At 33.3% G+C, this 14,367-nt stretch overlaps 1 protein-coding gene across 1 annotated transcript; it reads left to right on the forward strand.

Moving 5' to 3' along the window:
* Positions 1 to 1,141: 1,141 nt before the first annotated feature.
* On the forward strand, positions 1,142 to 6,198 carry LOC124371255 (polyribonucleotide nucleotidyltransferase 1, mitochondrial-like). The gene is made up of 2 exons (XM_046829592.1): positions 1,142 to 2,100; positions 6,004 to 6,198. The coding sequence occupies exons 1-2, from the start codon at positions 1,901 to 1,903 to the stop codon at positions 6,122 to 6,124; spliced, it is 321 nt and encodes a 106-aa protein (XP_046685548.1). The 5' UTR covers positions 1,142 to 1,900; the 3' UTR covers positions 6,125 to 6,198.
* The last annotated feature ends 8,169 nt before the right edge of the window (positions 6,199 to 14,367 follow it).

Here is a 14,367-nt window from a genome sequence, read left to right on the forward strand (position 1 = left end):
CCCCCACCCCCCCCCCCCCCCACCCCCCCCCCCCCCCACCCCCCCCCCCCCCCACCCCCCCCCCCCCCCACCCCCCCCCCCCCCCACCCCCCAATGCCACTAAAAATTTTGTGGATCGAAACAAAGCTAAAGTTTCACCTAACCAATTAAGGCAAATTGTCACAGTATTTATGTCCTTTGTGGTGTCACATTCCAACAGTTTGGGAAGACTTATTATAAAGCTACAAGCATTCTTCTTTATTGCCTAAAAACTATTTGAATGTTTGATTTGCTATCTAAAAACAATGAGAGATTTGCATGAAGAACATAAGTCTCAATCTATAAATAAAAATTAATAAGAATTACACCAAGAGATTAACTCATTATTCCTCAGTTTAACATCACTTGCATGAAGAATAAAAAATAAACAAAATTTTCTATGTGGAGATGAGACTCTGATCTGAGCATTGATGATAATGTACTCCCTTCTTGTATGCCTAAAAAAAAGGAGAGAATGACAAGTTCGTCAATTTTTTTTGTTATAATTTATAATTATGTTGAAGGAAGACTTAAAAAATAAATTATCTGCTCATACATCTCTTACATCCCGATTTCTGTTGATTTCAAAACTTGTATATCTTTTATTTACTACTATAATGAACACAGTAAAAAGCTTTGTGAACTCTTTAATAGAATTAGAGGAAAGTTTCATAAATTAATGTATCAATATAAAAATTTAACAGAGAATACTTAAAGTTTTGTGAGAATTAAAACAGATGCAAAGTAGAAAAATTCTGGACTTTGCCAAGTTTGATTAAATTTTTGTTGAAAGAAACTTCAAGAAGTTTATCATAACATTTACATTACTCTAAAATTATAATCTGTGCAGCAGCAACCAACTGTTCAACTGAAAGGTAATTTTCTGTTTTGAGAAAAAGAAATGTTTACATGTGGTCAAGGGAATGCGGTGAAGAACTGATGGTACAGGGGCACACAGTTACTAAATGGAATTAGTATGTCACATGCCATTGATGTTTCTAAATTATCGTTATTTGTATCGTAGCTTAAAATAAATTCATAAGATAACTAAAAGATCCTTATTAAAAGCATTTTAATGTTACTTTTAAATACTAAATAGCTATACCAAAACACTCAGCTACCCAATATTATTTGTCAATGTTTCAGAGCCTCTTTGAAGATATCAACCGGGAAGTTATGCTCGGTTCACTGATGGGTGTGCTGTTGCACAGTTGGGGAGATACGTCAGTGCTTGTCACGGCAGTCAGCAAGACTAAACCTACACCATCCTCCTTTCTCCCACTGGTGGTGGACTACAGGCAGAAAGCTGCTGCAGCCGGACGTATACCGACAAACTTTTTAAGAGACGAGAGCTAGGGCCATCAGAAACAAGAGGTTCTAACCAGTCGATTAATTGATAGATCGTTAAGGCCACTTTTTCCAAAAAACTACATGTTTGATACTCAGATAATGTGTAATTTATTAGCAGTGTGATAGTATGCACCACGCTGATGTTTTAAGTATTAATGCCGCGTCAGCTGCCTTTGAGTTTGTCGGATATCCCTTGGAATGGACCCAGTGGGTGCTGTACGTGTAGGATTATGTGATAACGAAGTTAGTTATCAATCCCACACGTAGGGAACAGGCCAGCAGTGATTTGAATTTAGTGGTTTCTGCAACCTCTCAAAGTTTAGTTAGTTGTGATGCTGGAAAGGTTCAGCTAATAATGATTTAATCAGCAGGATTTTCTAAAAGGCAATCAAAGCCGGTGTGAAAGAGTGCCAGAAGATAGTACAGACAATTTTCCAATTGCAGAATAGCTGTGGTAAGCCAATAGCGGACGTATGAAACAAAGTCAGAGCCAGACAAATCTGTGGTGGAGTCTGTGAGGGCACTGAGTGAGATGCGACTGCGAGAAGTGTTCCAGGACTACGAGCATGACAAGCTGTCACGAGATGAGGCTGTCAGGAACATTCACAATGACGTGTTAGAGAAGATAAGGTTAGGAATGGAGGCACCTCCAGATCAAGAGACACTGTCCAGGATATTTGGTAATAATGCAAGAGAAACATTTCGAGACTTGATATTTGAAAATAATAAGAGGTAAGTTTGTTTGTTAGAAAGTTACTATGTTGATTTCTAATTTAATGCTGTAATAAAACCATATGTCACAAAGACCAGGAGTTAGTTTTGCTTTGTAATGTTTGACTATATGCTCATCATCTATCATACATATGAGAGATTGCACCCACTTTCTGAACACGTTAACACAATGCTTGTACTTACCTTTTTATTATTTATGACTTTCCGTCAATGGAAATATAAAGTAAAGATGTCTTATTTTACCAGGCGACAATACTTAACCTGGAGACCAACGGCTTAAAGGTGACTTCCGAACAACCACCAACAGCCGGGCAGGCGGGCCTGCTTGCAAGGACAAGATCGCTCAGCGGTCATCCATCCAAGCAGCAGCCAGCCTCTTAGAATACACTAATTTAAATACATAAAATTCCGTCTCCTAAAAAGCATATTACAAGTAGATTACAATCTGCTGTAAAATTTACACTACACCAGTAGTAGTAAGTGAGTTACATAATTCTCATTGTACACTTTTAAACATAGAAAATAAAAGAATTATTTATACTTCAAAACAAAGTATGTCTAATTAAAGAACAATTTGTAAAATTAAACTTGAATATATTATAAGCAAGTAATTGTATTCATTATTTTAAACTTATATCTCCGGGAATATTGTCAAACTGGGTGTAGAGGACTAAAAATTTTCATTATTTTAAAAACCGATGTTGGCAAAAGATGAAAACATCTCAAGGCCACATGAAGAAATACATAAAAAGGTATAAGAGAACTCCCAAGCTGCTATATTGTGAAACACTAGAATATTAACAAATTCCATAAATTGCGGTAAAATGCCACAAGTATGTCCTTCGTATTGATATAGTAAGGCCCAACTACTTGGTGGTGGAATGTCACAACACAGGGTGCCAAACTCTAATGGAATATCAATGACATCAAGAACGCTAATGGAATCAAGAACATTTAAACTAGACAGGGTGTATTTCAAAACTAAAATTATCTCAAAGCATTAATTTTACTCTACTCATTGACTTATAGAAGACAATGCAATGTTATTTTGTTTGTTATAGGCTAGGAAATAAAGAGCCTATTATCCTATATGGTATTGTTAAACTAATTTTTAATTAAATTAATAATAGACTTATAATAGTTTAAAAGATTTTGTTATAGTAATAGTTTCATTGAATGTATAATTCTCGCTTACAATTTATAACACACAACTTTAAGTGTTAAAATAAATAATTAAAACTATATTTATTTCTTATTGTGAAGCTTTATATAAGGAAAAGACAATTAAAGTAATATACGAATATTCCATTTCAAATATTACATGTTTTTCACTAATTAGTAATATATATTTCCCACCAAGTCCTCTGATAACAGCTTTTGGAAAAGTTTTGCATTTTCTGTAGAGAAGTTTCTGCATGTATCAATAATAAAATTATCTGTCTGAGATGAATGTTTTGCATTTAATAGCCCCAATAAATGCCCATCATGATTCGATAACAGGGTAAATGATACCACTTACTTTTGTTTGTTTTCCTCATGGAATTGGTAAAAATATGATCCAAAGCAGAAGGATAAAATATCATCATTCATTACTTGTAAGGTTTTGCTTGTAATTTTGTTGAGCTCAGAATAATAAACTCCTCTTCTTACTGACTTTTTTCTTGAAATGTAAGTATTGCCCATGTTACCATATAAGTGATATTTAGTCTTTCTATATGCACAGATTTCATATTATGTTCTGTTTAGAACAACAATGTTTGGTTGTAATTGATTAAGGACAACTTCAAAAGGTTCCATGCAGTTAGATCAATTTTGAATGTTTTGATGTAATATTTTAATGATACAAATTTAGGTGATTTTGAATAATCAATTTGTTGAATATTACTCATATTAAAAGAAATTAGATTATAGTTTAGATTTTGCAAGGAGTTTTCCTAAGGAAAAGCAAGGGTTTACATAAAAAATTAGTGAGAGTGGTACATCTTTAAATTAAAGTGAGAGTGATAACAACATTTGAGTGGCCATGGTGCAATAATACCTAACACAAAAATGAGTGTGGCAATTAATAAATAGAAGAAGAACCATTATAAGTTAACTAAATACATATTCAACAACAACTAAATTTATCCAAAGAATAAATAATAAAATACAGAATATAAAGATAGCAAACAGTAATAAACTGTAAATTGAACAACAATACAAAAACATGAATAATAATAGTAAACAAATAACAAAAAGTAAATTATTATGCTATGACACAATGGTAAACTTAAGTTTGAAAACTAGTGTACCGAATATCGAATAGTACTAAATAACAAACAATAGGAGCTTCAATAAGCTGTACAATAAATAACATGAATGTAATAAATAATAAAAATGAAAATGTTGATTGTCTAAATGATTTTAAAAGATAAGTGGAATAACATTTGTGAGTGGTAAAAAAATTATTAAGGGACCGCACATCAAAATATTAACCCAATTACATAAAAAACCCTATTAGATTGACTGCGTAGGAGATATGAATTAACTTACATGCAAATGATATCTGTTAGTTAACCACCTCAAACATTATTGCCTAGCCAGTTACTACAGCCATGTGTCATGCACACACTCATTCTTCTGGCCCAGAGGCAGAGGATCAGCACAGTGTTCTGCTGTTGAATATAAACTCTTTTCCTAGTTATTTACGTACATGATATCATTAATGAAACCGTTTCAGTTGACCCGAGTTCAGTTAGTTAATCCGAATTTTTTAAATAATCTCAATATTTATTAAGGTGAAGATTTGTAATTTAAATTATTCGCACTCTGATTTTGTTTTATATACTGACAGAACATTTTCAAGGTAAAATGAATATGCCATTGGTATCATTATATAAATCAGCATGAAATGAATTAGCTATGAATTTTATACCATAATATTCATTTGTGGATTATGTTGCTTTAAATCTGCCTTGTTATTTATTATTAGAATAAATAAAATAGCTTACTGTTACCTTTATTTTTCTTCATTCATCAAAATTGAATTATATTTTAAAGAAGCTAGATGCTAGATCAATGCATTTAAGAGTTTTAATTTTTTTAAAGGAGACATAGGAATAATTTATAGCAAGTAATATATAGCAAATTACATGTGAAATATATTATAGACTATAATCTTTAATATTGGTAACAGTGCACATGTACTAAATATAACATATTGATTCAAAATATAATTGACAATTTTATGTTTGCAATTTATTTTTCAGTAGTAACGTGAGAAATATATGTATACAATTAGTTACATTGAGGTGCAGTTTTCTACTGCATAGTGAACGATTATGAGACATAACATTCCACAACCATGTAGCCAAGTCTTAGCTGCCACAGGCATAATATTTTCTTATATTATTAACATCAGTTTTCAACGTGTTTAGGAAATATTATTATTATTTTATATCATTATTACTTTTTAATTTTTTTGTTATCTTAAAAATGTCATAAAAGTAAGAGCACAAATATCAGTCTGTTTGACTGGATACATATAAAATTTCAATGCTTACTATTTTTATTTGTTTTATGTTTATTATTTTTGCTTTTCATATCCTAAAGATTTGTAGCCTTTAATTGGGCTATATTGTTATCGCAAGTATATTAGAGAAAGATCTTTCCTTTAGTTACATATCAAAGTATATTCATTTCATGATGGTCGACAATTGTCAATTCTTAGAGTGTTGTTTGGATCGGTCATGTTGGCCATAATGTTTGTACTCTATATTTGGCACCAGATTGTGATTTGTCTGTAAGATTTTTTAGTGACAAGGTTGCAGTTGCATTATTGTCAAGGTTTATTATATGAATATTCAGGAAATTTTTATTATTTGTTAATAGTTTATTTTTGTTATGCATGGTGTGTCTGTTCAGATGTGATGGTCGTCGCCCTAGACCAACTGAGGGCGATCAGCTGTTGAGGTGGATCTATACAAACCTCTCCATGGCTCAGCACTGTTCCAGCGAGGCCAGACACAAGTGTTGTGCACCGTAGCGCTTGACTCGCTTGAGTCGGCTGTTAAATCTGATCCAGTCTCTGTACTTCTCAGGTCAGACTCAAACCGTTAATTATAATAGATAAAAGGGAGATTCTTTCAAGAACATATGGAATATATAAATACCATATAACAAATACCACATCACCATTGTACACCACTTGTACCTTCTAACTGTGTTATTATGGAGTTATTTATTGTCAATGTTTAAGTTTATTTTTACAAACAGATCGTTAATTAAAGTCTACTCTATTTATCAGGGTTATTTGAAGGAAAAATGGTTTTATATATATATATATATTAAAAAATAATTTTTTATGTAAGGTAAAATAAAAATGTACTTTACATGGTACAGAGTGTGTTGTATGTGAAAATTGCGGTGAATGATTTATCTATCTCCTTCTTCTTTTTTACTAAAACAAGGTAGAAATACTTCCCCTACATGTGGCTGAAAAATTTTCATATACTACCTTTCTTCTCATTTGTCTTCTAAGGGGCGGCCTATGCCATGAACTAAAGCCTTTGAGGCCTTTTGCACACCCTGGAATTATACCATGAGGCCAATCAGTTTACAATTTTTGCAGTTCTACAAACTGGCAAAAAACACACATAAAGTCTTCCTGGAGAAATTCACCAACCTTGTACAAACTTTTCATAGATGGCATAGCACTATGTCTATCTTTCCTAAAGTTGCAATATTTCGATTATTTTATACACAATTTAAAAAAACTGTATGTCATTGTGGTTTTAATGAAATTTTATAAAATGTAAATATTAATATAATTTGTAAAAATATATGCTTGCGTATTTAAGTCATTTTAGGTTAAGATTTCTTATTGGCCACCATCTGAATAGATGTAATATAATATTTGCTCTATAAATAGTTTGAAATAGGCTAACATCTATGCAGAATTTAGTTAATAAAGAAAAATTAGTTATAATAAAATAACACACACAAACAGAATACCAAAATATAATTTAAAATGATTTTACTGTACCTAAAGGAACAATCTGACAAGAGTTTGAAACACGCTATAGAACACATTCACACTCAGAGCTTACATAAGCTGACTATGCTGCAGAGCCCAATATTAGCAGTGTTAACATCATACAGTATAGTTAAAGTAGTATTGAATAAATATTCACTCCCCAGAGCTAACAAGCTGGACATGTACTGCTAGTCACTAGCCCTAGTCACTAGACAGTGTTATACATCATACACGTAATAGTTAAGAAGTATAGTGAATTGAATAACAATTCATATCTCCAGAGCTAACAAGGCTGAACTGTACTGCACAGCCTAGTACTTAGACAGTGTTTAACAATCAATACAGTATAGTTAGGAGTAGTGGATGAATAACATTCACTCCCATCCCAGAAGCTAAACAAGCTGACTGGTACTGCACAGCCTAGTAACTAGACAGTGTTTAACAATCATACAGTAATAGTTAGAGTAAGTGATGAATAACATTCACTCCCAGAAGCTAACAAGCTGACTGGTACTGCAACAGCCTTAGTACCTAGACCAGTGTTTGACATCACATACAGTATAGTTAGAGTAGTGAATGAAATAACATTTTCACGTCTCCAGAAGCTAACAGAGCTTTACTGTCTACTAGCAACAGCCTAGTACTTTAGACAGTGTTAAACATCATACAGGTATAGTTAGAGTTCTGGTGGAGCTGATGAATAACATTTCACTCCCTCCCCAGAAGGGGGGGGCTAACAAGCCTGAACTGTCTACTGCCACAGCACGCCAGCTTCTAGTACTAGGCAGTGTTTTAACCATCATTACAGTATAGTTAGAGTAGTGATGAATAACATTTCACCTGTCCACCAGAGCTAACAAAGGTCCTGTGGACCCCTCCTGTAGAACTCGTGCAGCAGCTTAACTGCTTGGGGAGCTAGTGTTTAATCATTCGTAAAGTATTTCCACAGGGGTTCAATCTTTGCTGAGTATGTGGGTGGCTAACATGTGGCACATGAGCTGTGTCTGCCACTATTTCCATTTACTTGGGTCACACTCCTTACTGGGGCATTATTTTACTTCTTTTCCAAGTAGGATCCAACAACATGCCAACCTAGCCTTTATTTCTTATTTGTTTTTCAAACTCTAGGTGACATACTTTTACTAGTCGGAAGAGCCACAGGTTACTTTGGGTTCTCTTTTATCAGCCTCTCTTTAACCCTTTGTTCTCTTCCTCACCTCTTTTTCCTACCTTTCTTCTTTCCAGGAGATATTTTCAGAAGATTGATTGGCTCCACTGAGGATGATCTTGGGAGTGCTTAATGTCCGTAGAGAAACTTCAGACCTCTTCTGATGATGGGCTGTATGTACATGTCCTGCTGATGGGTCGCTTCGGGATATGTCAGGGGCCAACCACTTTGGTCCTTGATAAGTTAGTGCAAACATAGACGCGGAGGTTGGACTCTGCATTGCCATAGGAAAGTCCCAGTCCATCCTTGTATTCCAGGACAGGCAGAATGGAGGCAAGGCCTCAGGCAAACGGGGGTTAGGAACATTTGTTGTCTAAGGGTACACTGGTTCCTGGTTACTCTGGCCTGCTCCTTGTCACGTGAAGCAACGTATAAAAAAATGTATGTGTCCTGCAAATAGATGTTCTGAGGACAAGGTTTCTTCAGGAAAAGCAGCTTGACTCAGGAAGTTTAGTCATTGACCTCCCTCATGAAGGAGAGCTCTGCGCAGCTTACCTCGGTGGACCGGAGAAGGGCTCAGAGAAAAGAAAAGAGGGAGGCAAAGGGGGAGAAGGAGCCTGAAGTAGACTGTTAGGATATTCAAAGTTTTTATTCTGTAATGATAAAATCATAATCTTAAGATTTTTATAGCTGAAGGCTTCACAAATGAAATAAAACATACTGTGATACAGTCAAACCTCGTTTAATTCGAACCTCTTTAATTAAAAACCTCTAAAAAAACTAAATTATTTTCTGTTCCCTTGGAAAAACCTCCATTATTAAAAAAAAGAACTTCTACAAATCGAAGTTGACCTCTATATTTTGAATAATAGTATTTTCTACCTCTTACATTTTGAAGTGCTACTTCTTAAATCTTTACAATTTAAAGACTGATAGCTGTTTACAATACAATGCATATGTACTCAACAGGCAAGATTCCAGATGAAAACACCATTTCCTTTGTTTAAATCGGCATCGGGACTCAGGAGTCAAGTTATATGCTCTTCGCAGAATGTCAAAATTATGCTCACAAGGAAATTCTAAAAATGATTTATTTTTCACATATCTATTCACATATTATATTTGTATCTCATTATATGGATCCACATCAATAAAAAAATTAAATTCAATTTTAGTGATACAGAAAAAAAGCAATTCGCTGTCACTTTCTAAAAAACTTAAATGGAATGAAAGTGTGAAGGATCACTTTTCCTCAAGCTGGGTATTCATGAACGGTTTTACAAGTGCATATTATATATAAGAAAACTATAATGTCAGTGATGAAACCGTACTCATAGCTGTAGGCCAAGAGTGGGTGAGACCCCATAATTATAATACAAGAAGAAATAGAAATAATATGGCAGTAAACTCCAGAACATGAAACTTACCACTTTTTCTGGTTAAAAAAACCAATATACATAGGAGCCTTTTCAAACAAAAATTTTTTTAATTTGCTGCCAAGGCAATATAAAAATTAATAGACTAAAATAATAAATTATGTTAAAAATAAACTTAAAAGACTGATTTGACTGGAAATGCCGTTCCGTACTCTTCCCTTTTCTGAATTTTATTATATTACATATTCACAATAGGTTTTTTTATAACCAATCATTAAAATTACATTGTATTATATTTAGTTTAGATACTAATGTAAAACCTCACATATCTAGTAAACGAATAAAAAACCATTTTACTTTTCTTAAATCATGTGACGACGCCCGAATTCACATGTACACCCATGTTGTATGTAACAATCGAATAAAAAAGATATTTCTCTCTGATTCTGGAATACGTTAGCTACAAAATCATAAGGGGCTGAGTTACTTTACAAAGATATTAAGTTGCGTTGTGTGTATAGTGACATAATGTGCAGCTGAGTAATGTGCAACGCACTGTGTGTGTGTGCGTGCGTGGCGGTGTGTGTTGGTTAACAACAATGAAGAAAGAAAAAACAAAGAAACTAACACAGTAACGGCAAAGAAAGGCATAACAAGCATATCTACATTTTGCTGTAAATGTTTTCTTAAACAATCAAGCGATATTGATGACCATTGAACTAATGTCATTTGACTTTTATAATGTTTGATGTCATTCAAAACAATCAGTCTCTTTATAAGAAACACAGTAACTAACTTAAAACATGCATTGTATGACACTTTAACAGTACTGTATAAATTTGTGACCGTCTGTAATTTGAAAATCCTTCATTATATACAACCTCTGAAAAACGAAACCTCTTTAATTCAAAAACCTCGAAAACAGTGTTTCCCTTAAACTTCGCATTTAGGGTGGGTTTGACTGTATATCCATCACATTAAACCATAAGCTTTCTTTAAAAAAAAACAATAAGATCCTCATTAGTGAAAGGCAGAGTTCTCGCAGAAACTGGCTGCACAGATAAAAGTTTTCTGGGCTTACTGGCAGTAGAAATTTCCTCTTCCGTTAGCAAATGTTTATTAGGACAAGAGTCTACATCAGTATTGGTTCTATGCTTTAAGATCATTATCTCTAATGAAACCAAGTTAATTACGCAGAATATTTACCACTTGACAGTTTCTGTGAATTATTATTAATAATTCAGTGACAAGCAAACATAGATTGGGACAGATTTGATACATGAATGATTGAGGAAGGACAAGGGTATAACAATTTTTTTTCTAAGAAATCAATTCTTACTATTGTACAACTGCTTTTCTTCATTGCTAAGTATACAAATATTGGAAACTGCCTTGGGACTTGATGTAATGGTACGAGTCTTTTCTACTAAGCTCGGAAATAGGCAATTGATGAAATCACTTAGTCCACTATGATTTCGCATGGAGTAGTTGATCTGCAGGAACCAGGATGGATTGCTATGAGCTCTGTATAGACCATTCTGGTTGCATCCGAGAACAACACAATCTGTGGGGTTACTGCAGATTACTCCCACACTTATCACTGTTTTACATATTGTTTTTAGCCAGCCACCTCCGTACCCCAATGGTTCAAGGTGTATTGTGATTGTGGCGGGATATGAAAAATGTCTTTCAACAAGGGACTTACCTCAACGCACAGATGACATGTTGGGATATAACCCTTAATCAGTTCTTTCAAGGCGTTATTTGTTCGTTCTTTCGTTTTTTTTGTTTACAACCATAGCACTTAATATTGGGACTTGGTATATCTGTTTGGTATATCAACTTATAATATAAACACTTTTAATTATTACAAACTATACTTCAGCGCCTTTTTTTCGACAATTCATTTGCAGCCACATACTTTTAGTTTTTTAATTTCACCTGATATTCATTTTCATTATTTAGTATATGCTTCAGTTCCTACCTCCAGGTCTTAAAAAATCCCACTATCTTACATTAAGTTTTTTGGTTATTCTATATAAGATGCCACACTGGATTTTCCCCAAGGCTGTCACCATGACATAATAATAATTGTTATCTATGACCATCAGGATTTCTGTGTGACACTGATGTTATCGTTTTTAATAGGTCGTAAATTGAGTTTTCTTATAGATTGTTTTTTTCTTCATTCAAATGGGGAGATAAAGTCTGTTTCAGTTTGCTACACACTATTTTCTATTTAGTTCTAAATCTATTTTCATCATATCTGTAATGGTTTGAAATAAATTATTTGTTTTGCAGTTTAAAATTGGTTAGATTAAAAGCTTCGTCTTTTATTTTCCTTGGTAACATGAGATTTTAGCTTCGAAATCAGTTATTATTGCAGGTTTCAGTTTAAAACTATTTTCTTCCCCTTTTCTTCAGAAACCAGTTTTTAAGATGAAAAAATTGATTTCTAGCTTGTTTATTTTCATCATGGGAGAAACTTTATTAATTGTTTTTTTGATTTTCTACTTCTGTTCAGTTAAGAGTTGTGTTAATTTCATAATTTAGATCTACTTCTACATCTCCCTCTTTGCTGTTGGAGCTCCTCACTCCCTCAATTCTAAACATCAAAACAACAATTCCGTTTATTAACATATACAAGTTGGAGTACAGTTTTGGTCCATCAAAAAATAAATCATAACCTAACACTTAATACTGTCTTCATATGTTAAATTTCACTTCAGTTTTCTTCACAATTGCTCACAGTAGCAGCTCTCTTTGTTCTCATTATACAAGGGTTATTACTGAGTGGATATATGCATACAGATGTAAAAACTAAAAATTCAAACTCCTTTAACAAAATTAATAAATGTTGCCATAAATTCCAAATGAATTAGTAATTTTAAGTTTAGTTTAATAAACATTCAATTATAGAATTAAATTTATATAATCTCAACTCATTCATTTAATATCTGCAAATTACAATTATTTAAAAATAAAATTGGAATTCATTGTAGAAAAGTATTTATAAAAAATCCCCCCCCACCCCCCCCCCCCCCCACCCCCCCCCCCCCCCACCCCCCCCCCCCCCCACCCCCCCCCCCCCCCACCCCCCCCCCCCCCCACCCCCCCCCCATTTGATTAATTTTGATATATTTAATTTTTTATTTATTATTGTTTGTATTAAAATTTGAGACAATTTATAAATAATTATTCCTTAATTATTTAATTATTACTACTAATAAATTTCTAAATAATTTCTAAATAATTATTCCTTAATTATTTAATTATTACTACTAATAAATTTCTAAATTAAATTAAATATTGAAATGAATGTGAGATAGGTGTATGAAATGAGTCATTACAATATCCCCTCAGAAATCATGTGAAATAAATGAACGTGATTTCGATACAATGACGAATGAATAGCAAATGATACATATAATAGATGTGTGATACTTAAAGAGAAGGATGAACCACATTAAATGAGTGAATTAATTGATTATCTTACATACTATTTAATAAATTGAATTAACAAACAAACAATAGGGAAAAAGGAGAACAAAATTAAAATTAAGTTTTTTAGTATACAATAAACAAACAATAGAGAAACATTAGATCAATGGCAAATATTTACTCAATGTCAAAGGACAGTTTTATTTTTGGAAATACACATTAAATGAATTGTGTACCGAATAGCGGTATACTTTTTCACTCACAAATTATTATCCCCTCCTGATAGGAAAATGTTTATATAGTATTGATTGAAAGTGTCTATGTCACTGGGTGTATAGTTACACTGTTTATTTGGGGAAATAGTATTACTTTCACACAGGTCCCGACGCGACAACTTCAGTATCTTCTGTAGCGTTGTTGACCGAGTTTTTATATGGTTTCAAAGCGGAGATATGATAAGGTCCATATACATGCTCTTTGGATAAATCAGAAATTTGGTAGGTCGATTTCCCGAGGATTTCTTGAATTATGAATGGTCCTTCTTACACTTCAAATAATTTTGATGTTTCACCAGCTATAGCTTTAGAAAGGTGATGGGACTTTACCAATACTTGGTCATTAATTTGGAGAGAAACTGGTTTTCTCTTTTCATTTATTTTATCAGATCTCTTCTTTCTATTTTCTTCAAGTTTACGCCTTGCAATCAGTAGTTTGTGTTCGATTGGCACTTCTTCAGCTAGAGGGTTTGATACATATTTTTCCCAAAATCTGATATTTCTTGTTCCAAACTGTAGTTCGTTTGGTGTGAATCCAGTTGATTCATGGTAAATTTCATTAAGAAATTCATTTATAACAGGTACATATTTCACCCATGTCTTATGATTCTGTGAACAATATGTTCTGAGACAACGCTTTATTTCTCTAATTGGCCGTTCTGCCAAATTAAAACTGGGGTGATATACTGGAATGTATATTAATTGTATGCTGTGGGATTCAAATTTTCTGATCCATTCGTTACTTTTAAATTGGGTTCCGTTATCTGATTGAATTCGTTTAGGAAGACCGTAATTAGGAAAGTGATGGTGAAATAATTTGTGTAATATACTTCTGGTTGCTGCTCTTTGCAGTGGATAAAGTTTAACGAATTTGGTAAATATGTCAATAACAATTAACGTGTATTTTGTATTTCCTACACTAGTCGGTAAGGGACCTATGATGTCAACTGCTAACTGGTCATTCTTCTCTCTGCATTTAACTCCTTTGGCTTG

This window comes from Homalodisca vitripennis, chromosome 1, assembly GCF_021130785.1.
Source record: "Homalodisca vitripennis isolate AUS2020 chromosome 1, UT_GWSS_2.1, whole genome shotgun sequence".
NCBI lineage: Eukaryota > Metazoa > Arthropoda > Insecta > Hemiptera > Cicadellidae > Homalodisca > Homalodisca vitripennis.

Bases quoted from the DNA above. Each gene is read 5' to 3' on its own strand.
- LOC124371255 (XM_046829592.1), top strand. From the start codon at position 1,901: ATGCGACTGCGAGAAGTGTTCCAGGACTACGAGCATGACAAGCTGTCA. The intron at 2,101-6,003 runs GTAAGTTTGTTT...GTGTCTGTTCAG, and splicing joins ATATTTGAAAATAATAAGAG to ATGTGATGGTCGTCGCCCTA.